The sequence below is a fragment of the Calidris pugnax genome, unplaced genomic scaffold, assembly GCF_001431845.1.
Source record: "Calidris pugnax isolate Ruff unplaced genomic scaffold, ASM143184v1 scaffold127, whole genome shotgun sequence".
Taxonomy (NCBI): domain Eukaryota; kingdom Metazoa; phylum Chordata; class Aves; order Charadriiformes; family Scolopacidae; genus Calidris; species Calidris pugnax.
The window spans coordinates 1582-27582 of NW_015090883.1; the positions used below are offsets into that span (position 1 = coordinate 1582).

General features: G+C 46.2%; 2 protein-coding genes across 6 annotated transcripts; one reads left to right on the forward strand and one right to left on the reverse strand.

The window, feature by feature from the left end:
• Positions 1-2804: 2804 nt before the first annotated feature.
• CDKN3 (cyclin-dependent kinase inhibitor 3) lies at positions 2805-10853 on the forward strand. 4 transcript variants are annotated; one of them, XM_014947043.1, is made up of 8 exons: positions 2805-2860; positions 3049-3134; positions 3662-3717; positions 5145-5189; positions 6226-6448; positions 7357-7388; positions 8126-8247; positions 10534-10853. In XM_014947043.1, the coding sequence occupies exons 1-8, from the start codon at positions 2849-2851 to the stop codon at positions 10618-10620; spliced, it is 663 nt and encodes a 220-aa protein (XP_014802529.1). In that variant the 5' UTR covers positions 2805-2848; the 3' UTR covers positions 10621-10853. The 4 variants fall into 4 exon arrangements, with proteins under 4 accessions (XP_014802529.1, XP_014802533.1, XP_014802534.1 ...); XM_014947047.1 differs by having other exon boundaries at positions 8126-8229; XM_014947048.1 differs by having other exon boundaries at positions 8126-8229; positions 10537-10853.
• A 4165-nt stretch (positions 10854-15018) lies between these two features.
• On the reverse strand, positions 15019-24033 carry CNIH1 (cornichon family AMPA receptor auxiliary protein 1). Of its 2 annotated transcripts, XM_014947049.1 has the most exons (5): positions 23851-24033; positions 21992-22060; positions 18666-18778; positions 17057-17200; positions 15019-16282 (listed from the first exon to the last, which is right to left on the reverse strand). In XM_014947049.1, the coding sequence occupies exons 1-5, from the start codon at positions 24007-24009 to the stop codon at positions 16255-16257; spliced, it is 513 nt and encodes a 170-aa protein (XP_014802535.1). In that variant the 5' UTR covers positions 24010-24033; the 3' UTR covers positions 15019-16254. The 2 variants fall into 2 exon arrangements, 1 of the variants encoding a protein (XP_014802535.1); XR_001412599.1 differs by lacking the exons at positions 18666-18778; positions 21992-22060; positions 23851-24033 and adding an exon at positions 18022-18163.
• Positions 24034-26001: the final 1968 nt, after the last annotated feature.

The window sequence follows — 26001 nt, forward strand, 5'->3', positions numbered from 1 at the left end:
TTTGCACAGGCCTCCAATCTATACACTGACAAAAATTTCAGAATTTAAAGCCCTGATGCATTCCTTTTTATATGCCAAAAAGGACACTTTCTTGCAGACCAGCTCCTGTTACTCTTTCCTATAAAACACACCACAAACAAGCAGATCTAGATGCTTTAGCAGATTACAGTTTGATGCGCTGGGCAACAGCTCAATTTAAGAAATAAACAGACAATCCTAATAGGTAGTCAGCTAATAAACATAATATTTATCATTTAATGCTGCAAGATGCTTAGGGTAATAAGGAATCTCACAGGACCTCCTCAAGTTTGTGAGTTGGGTTCTCCCCCCCGCAAACCTTTTTCCTATGTTTACTTCAGATTTCACACTTAGATACTAATTTATTTCTGCCACAACAGACTCCAAGCCCTAGCCTCACGTTTTGCACACTCTTTGGCATTATCACCTATTATTACCATTTTAGATTCCATGCAATACCATACTGATTTCTGCCACGTGAAGGCACCCAAACCCCAGAGAATTCCTTTAATCTTTTTAAAGAACAACCAGGAGCATTATCATCATTGCTATTTGTTTATATTTATCAGTATCACATCACTGCTTCTGTAAAGACAAAATCCTCAGCATTAAAGCCTGCAACACTTAGGCATGAATAGGCACAAATCAATCAAGGGGGAAAAAATAATGTCAAATTTCACATCTATATCAAACAGTACAGGTGTTGCAGATAATCTCTAAGGGCACCAAAGCTAAAAAGACAGTGAACAGAAGCAAACAACTTACCTGTTCCTTCATGCAGTGGCTGTAGGAATTATTAAAAGGATGTTTGCAGCTACAATGGCTGACTGTCCGCATGTTGCCCCAATACTTAGGACGTATTTCTTTCCATTTCTCATCTTAGTCAGCAACATCTGCATTGCTTTAATTCTCCATTCTGCTCAGCGACATAATTTTTGTACATCTGCTATCATATTCTGGGTTTTAATAAACTGGTCTTTTTGATCCTCACATCATCTGTTTCTTCATTCCCTGAACCTACCCTAAATCCTGCAATACCAAGCAATTTGCTTCTACAATCCTTTCTCAGGCAGGTTTCACTGAAACCCTCCAGCTGTGGAGCTAATGCTACGAATGTAGAACTACAATCTAAAAATCTCCACACCTGGAGGTCTTGCACCAGCCCTACTGGGAATCCCACCAAATTCACACCACTTAAGGAATTTGTACACGGACATTCTTTTGACTTCAAACAACAGCTTTGAAAGTCACCTTGACTATACATCATCCTCCAGATCGATGGCAAATATCGGTTTGTGCCTGGCTCCTTCACAACATACTTGACACGTTTAAGCGCAGAATGTACAAACACAGAATGTAGAAATACAATTTTAAAAAACAAAAACAAAATTCCCCACTGTCAATTTATGCATTTCTTCCTATTAATTAACAGGCAAAGCTACTGGCACAATAAACCAGAAATGCTGCAAAAAGAGGTCTACTAAAATGCCCTTACCATGGGCAGCAGCCTAGCTCTTAAAAATCAGGCAGAATATTTTTTTTTCCCTTGGAGCCATCTTTCATATTAGTTTGAATATTATAAAAACTCTATGCAATATCCCTAAAACCTGTTTGAACAGAACATTAGAAAAGAGCACCACGATAAGAGCAGGACATGGACACATCTCACCGCTTTAAGTCTGAATTTTCCATGAGATCTCCCAAGAGCCACCTTCAGCTTTCCTTCTCCATGGAGTTACAAATCATTTACCTAAGTAGCAATGCTAAAAGCACATCTGTGAGGTCTGGACACCCAAGAGCTTGATGTCCTGCTGCTGCCAGAATATTTGACTTGTTGTGAGGTCTGGACACTCCCAAGAGCTTCATGTCCTGCTGCTGCCAGAATATTTGACTTGAAGTGCATGGTTTAAACCAGCAAGCATTGCTCATTTTCTGCTTTTAGAAAGTCCTATTTTCTCTGCACCCAGAATGGACCACCCAGAATCTCTGCAGGGTACTTGGGAGCCCCCTGAAACTCCCCTGCACCCATGAAGGCCACACACAAAAACCACACTAATGCCAAAAAGAGCCACCAAACTGCACTCCAATCCACTAAATTCAAGCAGACCACTCCTCTTGTGTGCTGTGCATGAAGGCTAATGCCTGCCGCCATGTCTTCCTCACAGCCTGTGTGGACTCCAGATCCCACAGACCCACTTTATGGGAAGAGCCCATCCCTTCAACTTTTCCTTCCCGCTCCATATGCGCTGTGCACACCACAGCAGACATAAGACCACCAGAAACAAAAAGAAATAAAAGCCCGGGGCCGCGAGAGCCTGGGGAGCACTCCTCACTCACTGGGTACTTTTCCAGCGCCACATTTATCCCGTGAACAGCATCCCAGATGGAAAGGGCTCAGGTAATTCAGAAGCAATTCACGGTAAGCCAGTAAAAAACAACTTCTCCCCCTTTTTTCAGTCAGAAAATCGAAGCCGGCTCTGAAAAGGCACCAAAGGGAGAGGGAGGCGCACGCGCTGCCTCACAGAGCCCTCAGAGTGCCCTCAACGGACACCCGCGGCTCGAGACGCGGCTCGAGACGCGGCCCTTCCCGCCACAGCGCCTCAGCCAATCAGCACAAAGACAGCCGCCGCCGCCAGCTCCTGTGTTTCTTTTTTTAAAGCCTGCCTCTCTTTCGCTGCCCACCAATCGGAATGCTCCTCTCCTAATAGGCGGCGGAGGCTTTCCACGAGCGGCAGCTCCCCATTGGACGCAGGGCGGGAAAGGCTCGGCCAATGAGGTGGCCCGGGTGGGCGGGGATAGTTCAAACTGGCAGCGGCTGAGGAGCAGCGCCATGATGAAGCCGGTGAGGGTCGGGGTCGGGGTCGGGGTCGGGGTCGGGGTCGGGGTCGGGGTCGGGGTCGGGGTCGGGATCGGGATCGGGATCCCCGGGGTCGGGATCGGGATCCCCGGGGTCGCCTCAGCTCTCGCTCAGGCGAGGGGGAGGGCGGCCCCCGGCCCCCAGGTGAGTTCCGCGCTCTCCTCCCGCCGCAGCCCTGCGCCGTGACAGCGGGCGGCTTTGACTCCTCTGACGAAGAGGCCGCTGAGGAGGAGGACCCGAGGCCGCTCCCCATCTCCTGGTGAGACACGCCCCGCCGGCTTTTCCCTCAGAAACCACGTTATATCCCCCTCCTGTGAAACGGGAGCCTTTTCCCAAAGGAAGCCCGCGCCAGGCTCTGGTGAGGGGCTGCAGCGAGGGCTGAGGCGGTGCCTGGCCTGATGGTGCCCCGAAAAGGGGTTAAGTTGGTGCTGGTGACCTGTCAGGGGATGTGGGGCCAGGTCTGCTTTTGGAAGCATTCACTAGTCACCATCGGTCGTGCTAGCCCAAATGCCTCGGTGCTAAGGCTGGGATTTGTCAAAAATTCTCTCCTCCTCTTGCATAGGGGTATGTGATGAAGTACAGTGCTAAATGTGTGGTAGATGTTGTAGAAATAGCACTGGAATACTTCCGTTTTATTCTTAAAATTGGATTAGAGTTAGGTAACTCTTCTCATGGTCCCAGAGAAGATGAATGTCTGGTAGGAAGTTATGTCTCTATAGTGAGCTGTCTCTACTCAAATAATCAAAAACTTCTGGTTTAATTTATTTTTCTTTTATTTCCCAAAAGGCTGCCTTTGTCTCCTGCCTACTCTTCTAAATTCCTGGGACTGTGTTCCCTTCCAGGTAAGAAGCATTCACTGAAATTTGCAAGCGGGTTCAAAACTGAGGAGATGTAACATCTTGTACCCCAAAATTCTGTGTCACATTTATTTGGTAGGGTGACTTGTTTCGTAATCTACTACTGGAATAATTCTTTCAGAAGTACCAAAGATAGAGATAGTCTAGAGAATATCTTAATGCAAGATTATCTGGTAAGAGAATACGGCCCATCTTCCATCGTCAGTTAAAATATTTGGCTTTTTAGCTTGGCTTACTATTTATAACAAGCAACAACAGTCAAACAGGACTGCTTTGACAAGTAATTCCTTTATAAGATATATTAGGCTCAAATTACACTCATTTTGCTGACAGGTCTGTATTGCTCTCCCTTAGTGTCTGGGTTGCAGTACCATGGCCATAACATAAAAATAAACATATAAGCTTTCACTGTATTTTTAACTAACAAAACTGCAGCTGTGGTGCATCTCTTGTGGTCACAAAAGAGATAGAACTGCTGGTGATTACAATGTGAACTTTCCCTACTTTGTTTAAAGCAGTTATTTTCATTAGCCAACTCCAAGAAATATAAGCTTGGGACTAATACCAGACTAAAGAAGTAGAAAACAAGTGCTGAACAATTTAAGGTGTCTTGAAGTGAGTGATGGCCAGTGCTGATGAAAATCCCACTAACACTTGAACGCCAGTTAACATATAATGCCAAAAAAATTGCTGCATTATGTTTTTTAGCCACCTGAGCTGCTCATTTCATAGCTGTTTAATCTTCATATACTAACCTCCAGTCGTAGCCCTCTCAATACAGCTCTTGGTCTTCAGGATTCTGCTGCTGTGCTTTGAAAAGGTGTTTCAAGAGGTGAACAATCCTGACTGTTGTCAGGGCAGGCGTAAAGCTTGTGTGCCTATGGGGCTGTAAGGAAAGGAGGGGAGACAGAGGGAGGACACAGTGTGAGTATTTTGAGCAGTTACATCTCACAAACCAAACAGTAGCTGTGAATAGCGCAGTGCAGTATTCCACAGGGCTCGCAAAAATGCCTTGGTACCATGAGTTGAGGAAAACTGAATAGTAAGGATGATTTTTAATGTCATTTGTGCTGAGAATTACAGAAGAGGGAACTTACTTTCCTACCAGTCATGATTTATAATATCCAGAACTTTTCATCTGGAAAATACATAGCAGCTTAAAACCTTGGGCAGGTTTTTTTTTAATCCTATTACATTACAGCGTTAAGCGGATAATGGTGTTTAAACTCTCTTCTGTGCTAGTGATCTGTTTGCAAAAATAAGAACTGTTTTATTTGGGGTTTTGCTTTGATACTTGCTTTGGTTTTGGAGGGAGGTTGTCTGTCCAAATTCTTCAGCTGTCCTGTGTTCTTCAGCCATTCCACAAATGTCACATATTTGGAGTGGTAATTGTCATCCATAATTTGTTTTAGGCTGCAGATTTAAGGATGTTAGAAGAAATCTTCAGAAAGATATAGGTGAGTCTTCTGGCCGCTGTACAAGTGCCTCTCACTTCCATGTAATGAGTGAGAACAACATGCAGGTAAACTGAAAGCTTGAGTTATTGAGAAGCGATTTAAAGTAAAGAGGTTTACTTTGTCTTAGTCTGGAGACTGATGGAGCTGTCGTTTATCTAATCTGGGCATAGGGATCCAGACACCAGGTATCTAAAACATGGCTTCACTTTGAGAGGTGGTGGTGTTTGATTTGTACTTTTTATAATGGATAGTAATTTATAGTTGTCTGTCTAACATGCCACGATGTTAGAATGCAGGGCAGGTCTTTACAGTGTCTTCTGGGTTTACATCTGACAGCAATGTCTACCTGAGTTTTGGTAACACTGTTCTTGGAGATGCAGCAAATTATCTTAGCACAGTCATCATTACAAGTACTAGATACCACTTTTACCTGTGCAGTGCCACTTTCTCTGTGGCTTCTCTATAAATACTGGATAGTCAGGGTGTTTCCAGGCTGGAGCTATACAGGTATCTCTATATCTTTCACAGTAACCACAAGGTCTAAGTCATGTGCAGGAGAAGGCATCTTCAAAACAGCTAAGACCATGATGAATTACAAATTTGTAATCTCTTCTTCCCAAAGAAGAGCGATTGGGATAGAAAACATGAAATAACGTAATGATTTGTGCCAAGTAGTCATCTGTAAATATTAGAAGATCAGAGACTGATAGCAAAACCCCACAGTGTTTGGACATAGTCACAGCAGGAGATGGGACAGAATTGTGCTTAAGCTGGTGCTTAATGTGCTGCTGTGCTTTCTGGTGAGGCTTGTCCCAAGGTTCACTCTGAGCTGAGGAAATTCCTCTCGTGGGTTACCTGGAAGCAAGTGTGGGAGAGACTCAGGAGAAGTAAAAGCTGCTCAGAGCAAAATTGCTAACTCCTATTGTCTTAACCTCAAAGATTAAACAAAAGAATCAATACCAAGTAGCTTATCTGTTTATCCTTAAGCTTGCACTTAGGCTTTTGTTTATTTGCAAATGTCTTGATCTGTTGGCAGAAGAACTAAAGAACTATGGGACGCAGGATATATTTGTGCTTTGTACCAGAGGGGAGCTCTTAAAATACCGAGTACCAAACCTTATAGACACCTACCAACAGCACGGGATCTGCGTGCACCACTACCCTATTCCTGACGGGGACGCTCCTGACATTGCCAAGTGCTACAAAATTCTGGAAGAGCTCAGAAGCTGCCTGGAAAGTAACCGGAAAACAATCGTACAGTAGGTTCTGGCTGCCTCCCTTTCGCCCCACATTCCTGTAAAAGATACCAGCTTCTCTCTAGATACATGACTAGCTGTAACAGAATCCTGTCAAATGACAACTGCATTCAGAGTTCAAGCTGTGAAAAGCTGCTTGTTTCTCTTCATGCACCTTTTTTGGAGCCAACTTGTCCTTTGCAAGATTTCAGTCTCCCGTTTCCCCTTGCTCAATCCCGCAAGCGCTTCAAAATGTGTATTGAATGGCACCATATGGCTCCTTGCCGCTGGCCTGGCTGGGTATCAGGTATACAATCCGAGCTGTAAACTAAAACAGCTGCTGTCAGAGGATAACACACCCCTGGGCTGTTTATCAGGGACTCAGTGGGTTCCAGCAGTGCAAAACTCACTCTTAAATTGCATGAAATGGGTTTAAAGTAATTTCTTTAGACACTCGTAGCTGAGCTCGGGGTGGAGGGGGAAGAGCTTTCCAAGTTCTGCGTTCCCTGAGTGATCCTGCTGACAGCTCCCCGCGCAGACATCCACTGAGTCCTCGGGCTCCCTGCTGAGGCAGAGCCCTGCTGCTCTCGTTAGCTCACAACTGTCATCAAAGCCTTAATGTGGTGCAGGATGGAAAGAAAATCAAGGTTGTCCATCTTCGTGCCGTTTGCTGTCCTCCTGTGCCTTTGGGATTATTATCACAAATGAAGGGGAGCTTGGAAATTGTGGTTTCTCTAGAAAGGCACTTCTTATGGAAGGTCTAAAGAATAAATGGGAGACAGCTTTGTGGGTATATTCTGACTTTCTTGTACCACTGCTCCTCTTGATTATATTAAGGCAAGAATTGTGTCCCCATACTTATGTATTGAGTGGGCTCTGGGTGTTGCAGCATCCTACAGCTTGTTACAACCAAATACTTTCTGCTATTTCAGCTGCTACGGTGGCCTTGGACGCTCGTGTCTCGGTAAGAAGTTGTCCTTTCCCTCTCGATGGCTGACTAATTAATCATCCTACGAACCCGTTCTCCTGAGACAGCACTGTCCAAAGGAGCCAAAATCTGCATGAAGCTTAGTTATGGTTACAATGTCAACTGCTGCTGTGGGTAGGAGGGTGGTTAATATATTTGGTCAGTCTTTCAGTGAGGTCAATAGAAAATTTTTCTCTTATTTTCTGACTCTTTCTACGTTTTCACTGCAAATTTTAGTCTCCTCTGACTGATTGGATTGCGCTTTCCCCTCTTCCCCGAACATCTCCTCAAGAACAGGAGACGAATCTATTCCTCTGCACCTTTCTTCAGCCCAATGTTCCCCCTTAAAGCTTTCAGGGGCATTAATTACTGTGTGTGCCCCAGAAGGAAAGGGGCCAAAAAAGCAAATATATACTGCCAAAAAAGCAAATATAGTCAGAAGACACAAAGAGGAATTAACTTCCTGAAAAGCCTAGAATTTGCCTCTCAAATGCTGCTGGAAAGGCAGTGAGGAAACAGTGGGAGGGATTTCACCCATTTCCAAAGCTCTGGGCAGGAGCAGCAGATGGGTCAGGGCCAAGAAATAGTATTCAATAAAAGATCCAACAGATCCATGACCCCAATATGAAGAGGCTGAGTTTTGCTAGAGAGGTTTTCATGGCATAAAGTCGTGCTGTGTACAGCAAGAGGGGCTCAGAAGCACACACAGATGTGTATATACCTTTCCCTTACAGTAGCTGCGTGTCTCCTGCTTCAGCTTTCGGAGGCTCTGGCACCTCAGCAGGCCATAGACAGCCTCAGGAGCTTGAGAGGGTCCGGGGCCATACAGACCATCAAGGTAACGAGGCTACAGCAGGTAACACACGTGTTGAAACAAGAGCAGAGACCTCGCACGGTCCTCTCCTCCACCACACAAAGGGATCCCTCTGGGTTTGAGATGCTCCACAGCTAGTGCCCCTGCTGTTCTTTTGGGTTTGAGCTGCTTCTGGCTTTCTGCTTTCATGCTGCTTCTTGTCCTGCTTCTGTTGAATTCAACAGCTTTTCTCCCTGTCTGCTTTTCACCACCATTGTTGCTTTCTCTTCCTTATGACAGAATGGTTTGGGTTGGAAGGGACCTTAAAGATCATCCAGTCCCAACCCCCTGCCCTGGGCAGGGACACCTCCCACCAGACCAGGTTGCTCCAAGCCCCCTCCAGCCTGGCCTTGAACCCCTCCAGGGATGGGGCAGCCACAGCTTCTCTGGGCAACCTGGGCCAGGCTCTCACCACCCTCACAGCAAAGAATTTCTTTCCGAGATCTCATCTCAATTTCCCCTCTTTCAGTTTAAAACTGTTCCCCCTTGTCCTATGGCTCCCTTCCCTGATCCAGGTTCCCTCCCCATCTCTCCTGGAGCCCCTTGAGGGACTGGAAGGGGCTCTAAGGTCTCCCCGGAGCATCACCTCCCTAATCCTCTTTAGCTACCTCCTTCTCCCTGCTCATCACTCACTGAGCTATTGTCCCTTTTTGTGTTGCTCACATTCTCCTCACAACTTGGACACTTGCTTGATTTTTTCTGTTGTGGTTTCATTCCACCTTCTATCGCTATCACATCAACGCGCTGGCAGCTGTCTTGTAAGAAGTATCCCCAGCACTAGTGATAAAACCAACGTGGGGGGAGGCCTGAGTTGCTGAACGTAATGGGTTTTTCTTGGTTTGGTGGGATTTTTAGCTACTCTGTGTACATACTCGTAGATGTTGTGCTTTTAAAACAGCTCTACGTAAAGGAAAGAGGAGCTGACAATTAAAGAGTTTTCTAGTAGTTTCTATGGAGAAAGAGTTGCCTAAATACTGTCTCTTTGCTAGTTCAAAGCCTCTCTGGAAGGCAAATCTTGTTTAAACTCCCTGTTGAAAATTAGTTTTCTCCAAAGCGAGAGGGCAGGTGAGGAGCAGCTCTGCATCCCTGACTGAAGAGATGGGGAAGGATATGACCAAATGTTCTCATTGGAGGCCCTCGTGGCCACTTGGGGTGGGTGATCTGTCCTTGAGCCTCCACTGACCAACATCCTGATCTCATTTTGAACGCTGGCGTATTGCACTTCTGAGGAGAAGGATCTGGAGCTCTTGGTGGACAGTAAACTCTCCATGAGCCAGCAATGGGCCCTTGTTGCCAAGAGGCCAATGGGATCCTGGGCTGCATAGGGAAGAGTGTGGCCAGTAGATAGAGGGAGGTCATTCTCCCCCTCTGCTCTGCACTGGTGAGGCCACAGCTGGAATCCTGCATCCAGTGCTGGGCTCCCCAGTTCAAGAGAGACAGGGAACTGCTGGAGAGAGTCCAGCGTAGGGCGATAAAAGATGATAGAGGGATTGGAGCACCTGCCTGATGAGGAAAGGCTGAGGGAGCTGGGGCTCTTTAGCCTGGAGAAGAGAAGGCTGAGGGGAGACCTCATTCATGCTTGTAAGTCTCTAAAGGGTGGGTTGAGGGAGGATGGAGCTGGACTCTTTCCAGTGGTTCCCAGTGACAGGACAAGGGGCAACGGGCACAAGCTGGACCATGGGAAGTTCCACTCAAATCTGAGGAAGAACTTCTTTGGGATGAGGGTGGCAGAGCCCTGGAAGAGGCTGCCCAGGGAGGGTGTGGAGTCCCCTTCTCTGGAGATCTTCAAGCCCCACCTGGATGCCATCCTGAGTGATGTGCTCTGGGCAACCCTGCTTTGGCAGGGGAGTGGGACTAGAGGATCTCTAGAGGTCCCTTCCAACCCTGACAATTCCATGACTGTGTATCACTCCACGTGATGTACGAGTTGACCAAAGAACTCTTACTGTAAGCTGTTGTAGATCATCATCCCAGCTACAGGCCGTGTTCTGTGTCACTGGCTCATTATGGGGAGAGTGAGACCCTTGGTGACCCCAGTAAAGCAGCTTTGAATTCTGCCACGAAGCACCCACCTACTGAGGGCCACGGTTTGACCTCAGGGGCGCCCTTTAGGAGGAACCACAGGAGCCAAGCCAGGATCCAGTGGATAAATTCCGGAGAATTGGGAGTAAACACAAAAAGAACAAACAAACAGATTAGAGGGTGCGGTTTCCATCAGCTTTTTAAGATGAGTAGTGCCTTTTCCCAAATTATAGACTGCTCCTGACGCATCTGGTTGTGCTTTTTCAGCAGTACAATTACCTCCACGACTTTCGGCAGAACCTAGCGGCGTATCTGGCGACGAAGGAGACGCTGTTGAGATCGGTGTCGCGGTGACTCGGACCGGCCGTAGCGGTGTGGCTTGTCTTTGTGTCCACGGGGCTGCCACCAGACAGAGGGACAAGACGCTTCGCTCCTCACCTTTGGTTTCTCCTGGCTGCTGCCTGCGGGACCCAACCGCCCGCTTTCGCGCACGCACAGTCTTTAATACTCACTGCCTTAAAAATATATGGGAGTGTAGGTGGCCTGCACGCCTCAGGAGCTTGTTTTCCATACAATAATGACTCTTACACAGTGTCTACTTCATTTTTAACATCACTCAGTACTGAGAGCATTTGCATCCCCCTCCAAAACTGGTGGGCTGACATCCTACGGGCGGCTGCAGGGAACTCACCCAGAGGAAGGGAGGCCGGGGCTGGCAAAATAACTTAGAATCATAGAATCATCTAGGTTGGTGGGGCTGGCAAAATAACCTAGAATCATAGAATTGTCTAGGTTGGAAGGGACCTTAAAGATCATCTAGTCCAACCAGCAACTCTGACAAAAAAATAAATAAGAAAAAAAGCAATTAAAAAAAATCCCAAACCACTAAACCATATTCTTGAGGACCAAACTTCCAAATATCGTTTCGCCGCCTTCTCTGTTCTACAGAGCATGAGAATTACACTGAATTTTTAGAGTTGGAAGGGCTCCAAATATTATTTTGCCTTCATCTCTGTTCTACAGAGCATGAGAATTTCACTGAATTTTTAGAGTTGGAAGGGACCGTAGAGATCATCTAGTCCAACTCCCCTGCTGAAGACAGGGACAAACAAATTGGAGGCAAAGGCAGAGAATGGTCTGTAGCTCCTCGTGGCTGAGCGCAGACTCCACTGCCCATAGCTGGCTTCTGCCCCTGGTGGGTAGGAGAAGAGATGAAAGGTAATTCCTTCTCTACTGCCTTTGTAAGTTGTGTTGGGAGAAAGTAACCCCTGCAAAAAACCTTTAGCTTTAAACCAAAGGAAAGTCAAGCATCAAAACCCACACTGGAGTGCTCGGCCCTTAGAAACTAGTAAGAACTCGGTCTAAAAGGTCACTTATTTCCTCTTAGTGCATTCAGGGGTACCTGGGACCGAGTCCCCTCGTCCCAACGGAAGGAGGTTTTATGCTGAAGAGCCGGGACAAACCAAGCAGGTGGGATTTTAGATGAATTTTAGGATGAGTGGATGTGAGGAGAGCCTGCCGTGCCGTAGGTGCGTGGGTGAGTTTCTGGCACGGCACCTCCCGGGTGCTAACGGCGGAGAAAGTAAACACAGAGTGAGCTGTGGGCTGGGGAGAATCTCACAGCAACACCCGGGTAACACTCCATCCCCCCTGGTAACCATACCCACCCAGAGAGACCTGAGAAGATTAACAGCCTCCTCAAGAAAAACATTTTAACTAGTTCTGTCCCATTCCAAGGACATGATGATCATCCACCTCAGTGCCCAGGTCTCCAGAGATAAGTTTTGGCTCTAGGAAGGTGACCTGTGTCACTCAGGACTTTCCCTCTCAGACAAACCAGCGGAGTTGAGGAACTCCTCTGGGCTGAAGTCATTGAGTGTCCACATCCCCACTGTCCTCCTGCCCTGCCACCATCTCCTCTTCCCTGGGAGTTACCTTTCTAAGTGCTTTTTTCCTCCCCAAGTGCTTCAAGAAAGGGGCTGGTTGCCTCTCCAGCACCACCAAGAGCTGCTGTCCTGCTCCCAAGGTCACCTTCCTGTGCTCCCCGAGGTGGCACCCCCCGCTTCCCTACTGCCTGCAGTCACACAGGGGCTTCTGGGCTATTTTAATAAAGTTTCAGGAACTTTTCAAGTCAGAAGTTGTGACATGAGACTCTACCACAGCACGGGTGGGTTTGAGTTGAAGTACAACTCACTGCTTTGCTCACTTTAAAATTTACAGCCTTTTTAAACACCCTGTTTGGAGCCAGACACTGTAACACGTTTAAAGGTGATTTTTACTGATTATCTTTAATTAGCTTTTCCTGCCATTCCCTTCTCCACCCCTAAAACAGACAACAGGAACTCTCCCAGTTCCACAGTGTGGAATCACAGAGAATACTTTGCTCAAAATGTACATTGTCCCTTCCCCGACACTCAAACAGAAAACCAAAAAAAGTGTCTGTCCCTTCTTCACTGCCAAATCCTCACAACTGATGATTTTCAGAAATTCAGTATATCTCAGATGGCTTTTTAAGATGGTTTAGCAGGAAACTTGCTGACGGGGAGAGTGGAATGTTCTGTATTTTCTCCATCATCTCTTGCCTCCTGGAACTCCAACAATCCATTAATCCCAGGTCTGCAGTTTGAGGGTGGAATGAGAGGTTCCCCAGCTCGGTCGGTGTCACACAGGTCCCCGTTACACCATCTGTTGCTGTCACAAGGACACTCGGGCAAATCCCTGGCGTGAGGCTCCCTTGGCCAGGACAGACGGCAACGTTGGATCCACCCGGCAGCCACTAACCTTTTTTTATAAATAAAAGTGCTGAAAGCAAGTTTCTAAACACCGTTCTCTGGGGGACTCCGCTGGGTGGTTGTCACAATTCAACACGCTGGGTTCTTACGGGGCTTTGTAACTTCTGTCTCACACTCAGGACCTTTCTCTGCGACGCTTTGACAGTTTAAAGATCTCTGAAAGGAGATTACTTAAATTATTCGGTTCTGCATTTAACTGTGGGAGGCAGGACAGGCACCAGGAAAGTCTTTTGTTCCTGGGGTTAGTGGTAAATTCAAGTTCACCAGCAGAACCGGGCCCTTTTCACCTCTGAATTCCTCTGTCCAGGAACATCCCGGTGGACTTTTACGTTTTCACAACCTTCCTGAGTTTCCAAAAAAGCCTTTCAAAATTTCTCCTGCTAAAAGCTCCGCGTTACGATTGCGCAAGGAAGAAAAAAATCTTGTCAAACTACAGAATGGGAGTAACGAGTTTGGGGGTGAGGAGGGGCTCAGGGTGGAAAACTTTGCAAAGAAAATGAGAGAGAACACCTGCAACTGCCATAAATGGGTTGGGAAAAAACCAACAGAACTCTTGTAGTGGTATTTGGGCAAAATAATAACAGGGGAAATTGTGTCAATAAACACAAAGAGGGAACACGTGAGAAAAACAATTTTATATCCATAGCTATAAGCTGTCAGGTATTTATCACTGAGGAAGGAGAATTTGAAGTTCTCCCAGCCTGAATTCTCATCCTCCCAGCACGTTAGAATAAAAAAGGAGACAAATTCAGATGCAAAGAGCAACCAACCCCCGCTCTAAATCCCCCGGGCACCCAAATCTTGCCTGATGACACCAGTCCCGGGCTCCGCCAGCTTAGGGAGGGAACATTTGCAGAGGAGAAGGGATAATCACAAAGCCACAGCAGGACTTTCAATCAAGAAGAGATTAAACAGACTTCTCCGCTTCGACAGATGACGCGATGAAGGTCTGTTCAATCACGCTCGGTGTAAATAAGGTGGAAAAGGGGAAATTTTCAATATGTCCTAAAAAAAAATAAGAGCTTAGAGGCACCAAATGAAGTCTGACAGAACTTTGAAACAAGTATTTTTAATATTTTTTTTTTAAATACTGAGTAATTCCACTCGCTGTTTCAGCATAACTTCCAGACCAGGCTATGGAAGTGCTCAAGAAGGAACTGAATTAATGAGGGGGAGGTCATCCTGCCCCTCTGCTCTGCCCTGGGGAGGCCCCATCTGCAGCACTGGGACCAGTTCTGGGCTCCCCAGTTCCAGAAGGACAGGGAACTGCTGGAGAGGGGACAGCAGAGGGCTACAGAGATGATGAGGGGCCTGGAGCATCTCTTTTATGAGGAGAGGCTGAGGGACTTGGGTCTTTATAGTCTGGAGAAGAGAAGGCTGAGGGGGGATCTGATCAACACCTATAAATACTGAAAGGGTGGGTGTCAGGAGGATGGGGCCAGGCTTTCTTCAGTGGTGCCCAGGGACAGGACAAGAGGAAATGGGCACAAACTTGAATGTTAGAAGTTCCGTCTAAACATGAGGAGGAACTTCTCACTTTGAGGGTGGCAGAGCCCTGGCAGAGGCTGCCCAGGGAGGTGGTGGAGTCTCCTTCTCTGGAGACATTCAAACCCCACCTGGACACGTTCCTGTGGGACCTGCTCTGGGTGGACCTGCTCTGGCAGAGGGTTGGACTAGATGATCTCCAGAGGTCACTTCCAACCCCATGTGATTCTGTAATGGAAGAAAAGTGATTCAAGGGACACAGAAGATACCAAACCCCTGGCTCAGGCCACGTGTAACAGGGAGATTTCCAAAGCCATTCTCCCAGGCCGAGATATCCAACGCCTGCCCTGTTCATACTCTGTTTCCTCAGTCCCTGCCAATGCCCAGCACTGGGGGAACTGGATTCTGGTACAACCCAGCTCAGCCATTCCTGCCGGTTTTATTCCATCTAACACCCAAGAGACCAAATAAACAGTTTATATAAAACCATTTTACTAGAACCAGGAAACTATTCATTATTCTCCAGCACAGGCAAATGAAAAAAAAGATTCCTAATTATTCCTCCTAAATTAAGCAGCTGTTGCAGTAACAATTTACAACGCGGAATTATCATTCAAGCTGAAACATCTTCCCCTGCCCCATCTCCTGTTTGGCTGCAGACTCAGGAGAAAAAGCAGGAAATCAGAGCTTCCCTTTTCCAGACATAACTCGATTGAGCATTCTATTTTTAAAAGGTAACGCAATTATCCATCATGAAACGAACAGATGAATACAGCAAGTATCAGTTCAATTTAAAAACAAAACAAGGCACCAGGTAAAAATAAGTGTTTCTGAATTTGGGATATTTTTTTTGTTTGTTTTTATTGTTTATTGCACTAAGGAACAGCAGGGCAGTTTCACAATCTCACTTTCTGCTTTCAAAAGGTCTGTAGCATTACTCTTAAACCCAAGAATATTTCCATCATTGGACTTGATAAATGTAGTAGGTTTGTCCATTTGTTAATAAGACAGCACAGGCTTAAAAAAAAAAAATAATACAACATCATCATTTAAATTCATCCCTTCATGGACAATTTGACTTCTCCCATCACAACGACATATGCTCGAGGTTAAAGCAAGGCTAACGTTCGGTGAAAATACAGAAATCTGAACCATGCATATACAGGGAAAGACAAACCAGATAGAAAAAAAAAATAATAATAATAAAATAAACCGAAACAGAGCTCCTATTTTTGCGATTGCATCCACGAGTTCATCTCTTAAGACCGAGGTTGCCTACAGGTGAGACACGCAGCACCTCCAGCTGCAGCTGATGGACAGGGGGGGAAAGGCAAGTCCAAATGAGCCACTAGGAAGCCCAGCCTAAAGAAAATCCTACAGCCCTACGGCTACTCGGTACCCCCACGCCTACTCGAAGATTACGGCTGTTCCTTACAGAGTGCAAAGTCAAAACTTTTCAAAACCCGGTAATCTTTATGGTAATTTACATGTAATTCTTTGATTTCAGTGTCCCGGTAAAATATAAGAAAACAGTCTTTCCACAAATATAAAGCGTGGAAATATTTTAAAAATAGGGGAGTCATTGTTTTCTAATGGAAATGCGATCGTCAGATTCCGTATTTAATCTTGGTAGGAGGTTCTCCTTGTAAAGAATCCATGGTTTGTGGCTTTTGCATGCACTTAATTGGAACAAAGCTTGCTGAATGTCTTCTTAAGAGCTCACCAGAACATAAATCATGCTGGAAAAGAAAATAAGAATATTAAAATGCACTGTCTGGATTAGTGTTATACATTTAATTACACAGTCGTATACTCTAAGGAACAAATCTGTGTGAGGGAGGTGGGTTGTGACCGAAGATTTTACGCGAAGCCGCTAAAGCATCCAAAGGGCATCAGAAAGTGAGAGATGAAGTGATGCAACAGCCAGATGTCACTGGAACAAGTGACACGGTAAGAGGGAGCCTCTGTAAACACCATGCCTATGCCTTCAGAGCCTGAACTACCTCAGCTGTGCTCTAGGAGTTGTGGAGAAGAAGGAGCACCACACACCAGGGCCCGTGTCACACGCCCAAAGCAGATGTGAACTCCGGTTTTTGGCTTGAGGGAAGAACTGGGAGGAGGAACCAGGTGGTGGCTTTAGTGCCTCCCACCTCTTTTCGCTCTTGGAATGACCCTTCTACCTTTGACATCCATAAAAATCACATTTACATCAAAATACCTACTTTAAAACTAGGATTGTTCCAGCTTCTTAATGAAAACACTTGGGGGGTGTTATTATATTATGCTTAAAAGAAGAAAAGCTCAGAGCTTTCAAGCCTCCAGTCGTGGTAGACAGATTCAAATCAGTAATTCTGACTAAATTAAGACGTGATTTAAAATAGAATAAATGGTGATATGAATTCTTTTTCAGGCAATTCAGCACTATATATATTCTTCATTACAAAATTTATCTTGTGCACAAAGTTTCAGACCAAAGATTAGATGGGAGAGAAGAAAAAACCAACCAAACTTACCCATATAGGTAGTAAAAAAATGATAGAAGGTAGAATGCTAATTTGCACCATCCTTCTTTCTGGCAATAGGCTAAAATATCTGCATTCATGATGGTTGTAGGATCATACAGACCAGGGCCGCTCATCACGGGTCTACTCATGTACCTGAAAGTGATGCACAGTTAGTTTTGTGGTGGGGCCACAGGAAACGTTGGTTCCTCCCCCCCACCCACCGAGTGACACCAGCACCGAGCCAAGGTGCCCCTTAGAGCAATGTCCCTCAGCTCCCTGCAGGAGATGGTGAACTGGAAGAGCACCAGGAAGCTCCAAAGTGGACATGCCCACGGAAGGGCTTTCCCAGAAGGCGTGGTGATAGCCTACCTCAGCCTTAAACCACGTGGACTCCAGTACACCAAAAGGACAAATTTATAAATAAATGAAAAATGGGATTCCTTATGGATTGGAAAAGCTGGAGAAGAGACCAACATACAACCCTCCGTTAACCTACAGCCTCTGTGCATTAACACAACACACACCAGCTGCCACGCTGAAGGAACACTCAATACAAAATGATGCTGGACTTGTAGTTTAACACAGGCAACTGGTAAAATTCCTCCCGTTTCCTGCATTTCCTCCCTGCACAGGACTAATGCCAGCACAAGGAGAGGCAGTGCCCGTGTCTCCGTGGCAGGAAGGAAGCAGGACTGTCACTACTACTGTGCCCCTGCACTGTCTGACAGCTTTGCTGCCTTCAATGCACACAGCACAACGCCATTCTGACACAGCACAAGAGATTAACAAACAAAAACGAGACAGAAAGCAAAGTGATGGTTCTTACTTTACATCCAGGACATGAACTTTCTCAGTGTCACATCAGAAAGCATCTTTGTTCACCAAAGACACCAAACACTTCACAGAAAACGCCGCAAGGGGAGAAGGAGTAACAATTAAGGCAAATAGAGAGATACCAGACTGGTCAATATTACCTCCAAATATGATAAGCCAACAAAGGCATATTGAGACCCAGCGTAAGCCACTCTGCTGCACAGAGAAACATAACACAGAAGAATGCATGGATGAGGTACTCTGGAAGTACAAGCTGGAAAAGAAAAATACGAGTTAGAAATTTCCATTATCCAAAGCAAAAGGCGTGGGGTTTAATCTATTTTGGAGGTAAGCTATTGTTTAAAAAAAATATATTATTAAAAAAACCCACAACACTAACAAGACTGCAGAAAGTGAAAACAGCAACCAGCCTTGCTGTTTTCACATGATATTTGTGAGCCATGAAGAAAAATTTATAAAATTAAATGCTGAGATCAATAGGTTTTTATTGCTTCTATTACATGAAGTGCACCGTTAACAGATTCCACGCTTTATACACACCAGCTGCCTTCAATGCACACAACATTCTGGCATTCTGACACAGCACAAGAGATTAACAAACAAAAACGAGACAGAAAGCAAAGTGATGGTTCTTACTTTACAGCCAGGACATGAACTTTCTCAGTGTCACATCAGAAAGCATCTTTGTTCACCAAAGACACCAAACACTTCACAGAAAACGCCGCAAGGGGAGAAGGAGTAACAATTAAGGCAAATAGAGAGATACCAGACTGGTCAATATTACCTCCAAATATGATAAGCCAACAAAGGCATATTGAGACCCAGCGTAAGCCACTCTGCTGCACAGAGAAACATAACACAGAAGAATGCATGGATGAGGTACTCTGGAAGTACAAGCTGGAAAAGAAAAATACGAGTTAGAAATTTCCATTATCCAAAGCAAAAGGCGTGGGGTTTAATCTATTTTGGAGGTAAGCTATTGTTTAAAAAAAATATATTATTAAAAAAAACCACAACACTAACAAGACTGCAGAAAGTGAAAACAGCAACCAGCCTTGCTGTTTTCACATGATATTTGTGAGCCATGAAGAAAAATTTATAAAATTAAATGCTGAGATCAATAGGTTTTTATTGCTTCTATTACATGAAGTGCACCGTTAACAGATTCCACGCTTTATAGATGACCTTCACAACAGAAGAGCTGGAGATATTTCTGCTCATGCAACAGAGAAATATCAGTAGGGAACATGCTCCACGCAACGGTTTATAGGCAAAAAGATGGTTTGCCTTTTCCTGTTTCACAGCTTGGTTTTGGGGTTCATCCCCCCCCCCCACAAGTTTGTCCAAATCCTAAATATTGCCAAAATGGAGCATCCTTGGCAGAGGCTTTATCAAGCCAGAAGAGCAGTGGTTATGGGGCACGGGGGCGTGCAGTGGCTGGGGCTGTGCTGGCAGCTCCGCATGGGGGGCTTGGGGAAGACAAGGCAGCTCTGTTTTCCTTCAGCAGTACCTGCCAGCCATGCCTCAGAGCATCATGCTTGCCAGCAGAAGCCCACAGAGCTAATTATCAGTTTACCACGAAATCACACAAAGCGTGAAATGCCAGGTAGCATTAGTGTTATTAATAGGAAGGCTATGGAGAGATACACGGATTAAAGGCATGCAAAGAGCCAGCAAAACCTCACACCCGCCAGAGGACCAAAGTTTTCTAAAACAAGACACCCCCAAAGTGACATTATTTATTCCTTTAGCACAGAACTGGGGAAGAAGCAAATCTGTAAGCTTTTGACTTCTCAACTCAGGATCGCTGAAACATCTCCTCGTGAAAAATACTCCGTTTCTACCCAAAGATTTAAATTGTCTGTGTGCACACACACACCCCCCACACTGTGCCCCTCTTTGTGTGTGATATCACAAATGTTTAATGGGGTGACTACACTGAAGCTTCAGTGTTTTGTAGTTTTTTCCATTTTCTCTAAGCAGACACTTCTTTTAAACCCCAAGAATATCTTCCTGGAAATCTAAAAACTACCAACAAACAGACATTTTCACCACCTACTTTGCTACAACATTCTGCTTCTCTGAATGAAGAATATCAAACAAAGCAAACTTGCATCAACAAAAATAAGCTGTCAGACACAAAACGTTTCAAGTCAATATTTTTGTCCAGATCCTTCTTTGTGTACTTACCATTTACAACTCAGCAGTTATTTATAGTGGAACAACAACAACCCTACCCCAAACACAATGCATTTGGCAGCCTGCTGAGACAGATTTACCAGCTCTTAAAAGCTGTAGTTTATTTAACTATACATCTCAAAACACGTTCTTCTTTCTCTTGTTTATTATACTCTACTCCCACACCAAAATACCTGACTCTTTCAAATCTACCACACTTTATCCTCCCTGGTTGTCCTTAAGGAAAATGAACTACATCATATTCTACCGTGATATTTATCAGGGAAGTGAGGGAGGATGAAATCTTGTTGCTGAGAAGAGATACTACTATAATAGGAGCAGGGAAGAGAAGGCATCAACAGTGTATTAAGCAGTTGCTATTTTGGGCTAATCTTTCTCCTGAGGTTTCTCGGTTCCTACCAGGATTTTTGATTCTTTCTACAGGAAAACAACGCTTCGCTGTGTTTGTCCGGCACCATTTACCAGATTCCCCTCAAGAGTCTGGATCTTAACTTCACTTTTAGTGGCTAATCTACTTCCACAAGACCAGCAAATATTTAGTTATTTAATATTTTCAATTCCCAAAGCTACCATGTAAATAAACACTACATGCACGGGGGTTAACAGGAGGTTAATATTTGCGTTAAACATGCGCATTACAATACTTCAAAGGTGGAGATAAGATCATAATGCATCGATGTCATGAGAACTGGCCTTCCCCCGAACCGGAGCAGAAATGAGAGTAGAACAGACCAAGCAAGGGAAACTGTTAGATGCACAGCTGTCCGGGCAGCAAACCTGGCTCTCTGGGGTGCAATATCCCCTTGCCCATCGCCTCTCCTCCTCCCCACCCCTTTGCACGCTCTTAATACTCACTGTCAATTGATGTGCCCTATGTCTAACACGCATTCCCCCCCCTCCCAGCTACTCTAAATTAATTTTTAATTTGCAAAACTTCCTTAACTCTTCAAAACGCAATAAAGTTGCAGTCCAGTTGCAGTCTGCTGCGTTGCTCCTGCGTTCTACCTCAGCCTGGGCACAGTAAAAACCATGAGAAATGCACAAAACCCAACTGTATCAAACCAAATGCTCTTTAACAAGCACCCCTTTTATTATTGGCCTGTTACAGACGCAAGGAAACAGTCTGTCTGTAAGTCTTTTCACAAACCAAGGAGTGTCAAGAGTTGCATCCAAGAGGACACCAAGATACACCCCTGATCCTGGAACATAAAACAAAGAAGTGAAGATAACACCTATCACGTTTCACCCACCTAAGTCCCCAGGCAAGATCAGAATTTACTCAGCCAATACCTAAAAAAAAGAACTAGTCTCCTATAATCTCAGGGTTCAATAAATCTTGCTTGAGAAATGCTATTTATTTCTGTCTGAACTTACTTCAGCTAAGGACATGTGTAACAGGCATGTAACAGTTTTCCCCACTTCACTGGGTAAGCAAACAAAACGGAAATCCATGAAGTTGTTATAAACCCCAACAAACAAATAACGAGCAGATGAACAGGCAGACTAAACAAAACAGCTTAATAGTATTACAAATGTTCCTAACAAAATGAAAGGGGAGTGGCATTAAAAACATTAAACTGAAGAGCAGTACACACCTTTAATGCAATTTTGACTCTTTTAATCTTTTTGACCTTTTCAACTGTCTTTGTGCCGAAAAATGTGGAAAGCAGATTGAAAGAATGTTAGTACGACAGCTGACAAGATCAGCAGCAGATTAATAACAGTCAGAATATTCAACTTGAAAGTAAAGAATCAGACAAAGAAACTTCCCTAGAACTTGTATTGAACAGCTATAGGTTTTGTCCACCCAGATGCAATTCTATTGCCTCGTCAATCAAGGTAACATCAAAACCAAATCACTTCACATATGTTTATTTAAAGAAAAGAGAAAAAGTTCAGCAGGCAACTTACAGGATTGAGTGTATTACACTGGTCTATGGGGTTCTTGTAATCCGTCTTCAGTTCATCAAATGCTATAATCTGAAAAAAAAATTGAAACAGTTGTGATTCTTCAGTCTGAGAGCAACAATGTATTTTTATCCATGAAAAGTAACATTTTGGTACAGAATAGCAAAGTTGGAGTGCTGCCACCATTCTCGGGAACATAACTTCTCCTGAGTATGTTCTAATGTCATAAATAATACGCATTTGACAAAGAAGAAAGCAGAAGATACTCCAGACACACCCTCTGCTGCCCACACTCTGCCTTTTTAATCCTCAGCAGCAACCAATTTCCAGCGCCCCTACAGCAGTTTTTAACCCCACTGCACTGACCCCAAATATCGTGCTTAACTCTCTTGGTTGCCAGCAGGAGCCTGAGACAGGGCTCGTTAATGAAGAAAAAGCAACAGCAATCTTAAAATCAGCTAAATGTTGTGTCTTGTTACTCTCACAGTAAATGCTGATCCCACTTATACATCCAAAAGGTGAATCCATAAAAAGACCCTGGATACCGGACCTTTTCTTGCCATAAAAATCAGACTAAGAGGCACCATGAAATGCAACAAAAGCCACTTCTACAGAACGAACGTTCATACCAAACATTAAAAAAGTCTTAAGACAACCATCTTATCATCGGTATGAGATTGATCTATATTCAGTATAAGCCCCAATAAGCTCACAGGACATGGCTGATATTACAATGGAGCAGGTTTTTGTTAAGGATAACTACGAAGCTTGACACAGCGCCAAGAACATCCTCCCCGCGTCCTCTCCTAGAGCAGTACCCACAGCTACAGCTGATCCACGGTAGGTTCCTGGATCTCCCCCTGTCAGCTTCAAGACAGAAAACTCTCCAAAAAATAATAATTATTTCAAAAAATTTTCAAAAACTAAGTCTCAACATAAAGCGTGAAAAGAATGCAACATTCCATTCATCATTTCTGTTAAATAAGCCGCCAAACTGACTTCAGACCAAACCATTTTCAACCGCTATTTTAAAAAGGCTGCACTCATTTAAAGCACTGTTTAATGAAATGGATGTATCTTATATCAGCACTCAAAAATCCACTTTATCCACAGTTTCCGCTGCCCAATTTCTGCTTCTTCAGGGTTAAGGATGGCGATGGGGACCAGACGCGGTTCCGGGGCTCCCAGCACGGCTCTGCCCGGCCCGGGACGCCCTGCCAGCCCCCGGGCAGAGAGGAGACCCCCTGGTGCTTCCAGCTCCGACGCTAAGGCTCTGGGAGGAGAAACCCTTGGGGGGCGGCCTCAGGGGAGACGGCGGACAGACAGACAGACGGACACCTCCCCGACCAGGGCAGGCGTCCGGACCCCCCTGGCCAAGGCCTCCACACGGGGAGCGGCGGCGGTTTTACGGGAAAGGGCCGCACCGCCAGCACCGGCTCTGGGCCCGGCCCCTCAGCGCCGCGGAGCGACCGCCGTCCCCTCCACCTCCACCCGCTTCAGGGCCGCGGGGCGACCGGACTCTCCCTAACCCCCCTCAGGGCCGTCGGGCGACCAGCCCCCTCAAGGCCCGGTGTCCCCAGTCCCCTCAGAACCTCGAGGCGCCGTCCCCCCCTCAAGGCCCGGTGTCCTCAGTCCCCTCAGGACCTCGAGGCGCCGTCCCCCCGTCAAGGCCCGGCCCCAAGTCCCCTCAGGGCCGTGGGGCGCCGTGTCCCGCTCAAGGCCCAGTCCCCAGTCCCCTCAGGGCCGCGGGGCGCCGTCCCCCCTCAAGGCCCGGCCCCAAGTCCCCCCGTCAAGGCCCGCTCCCCAGTCCCCTCAGGACCCCGAGGCGCGGTCCCTTCAGCCCGCCCGCCGCCCGCACTCACATGCCAGATGGCGAAGAAGATGAGGGCGGCGGTGAGCAGCAGCGCCAGCATGTAGCAGAAGGCGGCGAAGGTGAAGGCCATGGCGGCGGGGCCGGTGGAGCCGCGGCGGGGCGGCGGCGGCGGCGCGGGGGTGACGCGGGGGATGCCGGGAAGGATCATTCACGGCCGGGACCCCGCCCAGCCCCGCGGAGAGCGCCCCCTGTCGGCGCCCGCCCGCAGCACCATTCCCCGCCTCGCCCGCCCGCGTCCCTCCCGGCGGATCCAAAAAAAAAGGCGTTTCAGTTTTAAGCAACGAAACTTGGCAATAAAAGCAAGTGGGGGTAGGATTCCTGCAGCCATTTCCTCCAGGCGAGCAGCGTGAGCGATGATTTCCATACAAATAACAGCTGCCGAATAGTCCACAATTATTTTTATTTTTTTCTCCCAGGAAACTTCATGCACAATTCATGGAGCGTCCAGGGAAAGGAACAGAAGATGAACATCCTGCACCAAAAGAAGAGGGAGAACTGGGGCGAAAGGAGCTGGCTTTGGGAAATGGGCTGTTGTGAACATGAAGTTGATCTTTGGGTATGAAATCCCTCGTCTCGTCCCCAAACCGTGGTGGATAAATCCGCTGCGGCGGCGTAACGAGCAGTGAAACTTCACTGCCAAACCCAGAAAACACATTTAAAAATTAACCCTAGTGAATATTAATTAGAAAGGAAGAACACAAAATGCTCTTAGACCTTGGGAGCGGGCAAGGCTGGTCTTAGCCCCCAGTACGGAAACCAGCAGTCAGAGCCATCCAGGGCAGGTATTCACTCCAAAAGGCACCCAGAGACAGCGATGTCCTGGGTTGGGCAATACAGGATTAATTAATTTCTCTTTCAGTTCGTTTACTTTTTAGTAAAGTCTCTTTTAATGCTTGGGAAAACTGCACTTTTAAGACTCTAGCATCTGAATTGGTGAAAATACGTACTTTATCCCCAGCTCTGGGGTGCAGGTTCCAAGGTCTCAATGTTTTCAAGGTCACCAGGTTTGGGGATGAGGAGGAGCAAGACTCGGGCACTTGACCCAAGCTGCCAACAGGGTTAGTTCATACCATGAAATAACACATATTCAATAGAAATTACAAGGTTTGCAGAGGAGTTCTCTCTCTCTCTCTCTCTCTCCCTCGATGGCTGGGATCCTGAGAACTCCTTGCCCCGGTGCCAGAGCCCTGAGCCCTCGCAGGGTCCCACACTGGCTGTCCCTGCAGGGAGTGCACGGCTCCCTGGGGTGGGATGGGGATAGTCCTGGGGTAGTTTATATTGGTATCAGGATCAATATTGGTTCTTTAGTGTTATTAATGCTAACTATCTAGTCTTATTCTATTAAATCTGTCTATATTTCAGCCCTCGGGTTTCCTTGTTTTTTTCCTAGTTCCCCTTCCCAGGTGGGGAGGGGTGATGGGGTGGGAGAATAATTGTCTAAACAACAATAAGTTGTTGTGGGTTCCTCGAACCAGAAGCAACCATCACTGCTTCAGTTCTTACACCTACAGCCTCCCTGGCGAGGCCAAGCCCTCCAGCAGCAAGATTTCCTTCGCAGCACGGATGCTGACGGGTCTGGATTGGGGATGCGTGATCCATATCGGTTGAAACACAGGGAAAGAAGAGGGAAACAAAGGGTCTGTTCTACACTCGCACAAGCAACGGTGTTGCTACGCTGCTAATTATATTCTGTGCTCCTCTACGACATCTCTCTCTCTCTCCCTCGATGGCTGGGATCCTGAGAACTCCTTGCCCCGGTGCCAGAGCCCTGAGCCCTCGCAGGGTCCCACACTGGCTGTCCCTGCAGGGAGTGCACGGCTCCCTGGGGTGGGATGGGGATAGTCCTGGGGTATTTTATATTGGTATCAGGATCAATATTGGTTCTTTAGTGTTATTAATGCTAACTATCTAGTCTTATTCTATTAAATCTGTCTATATTTCAGCCCTCGGGTTTCCTTGTTTTTTTCCTAGTTCCCCTTCCCAGGTGGGGAGGGGTGATGGGGTGGGAGAATAATTGTCTAAACAACAATAAGTTGTTGTGGGTTCCTCGAACCAGAAGCAACCATCACTGCTTCAGTTCTTACACCTACAGCCTCCCTGGCGAGGCAATGCCCTCCAGCAGCAAGATTTCCTTCGCAGC

Coding starts and splice junctions, on each gene's coding strand:
- CDKN3 (XM_014947043.1), top strand. Junction 3,135..3,661: donor AGGCCGCTCCCCATCTCCTG/GTGAGACACGCC, acceptor ATTTCCCAAAAG/GCTGCCTTTGTCTCCTGCCT. Junction 7,389..8,125: donor CCTTGGACGCTCGTGTCTCG/GTAAGAAGTTGT, acceptor TTTCCCTTACAG/TAGCTGCGTGTCTCCTGCTT.
- CNIH1 (XM_014947049.1), bottom strand. CDS start 24,009: ATGATCCTTCCCGGCATCCCCCGCGTCACCCCCGCGCCGCCGCCGCCG. Junction 18,779..21,991: donor AGTGTAATACACTCAATCCT/GTAAGTTGCCTG, acceptor TTTCTTTTCCAG/CTTGTACTTCCAGAGTACCT. Junction 17,201..18,665: donor TTGGCTTATCATATTTGGAG/GTAATATTGACC, acceptor CATCACTTTCAG/GTACATGAGTAGACCCGTGA.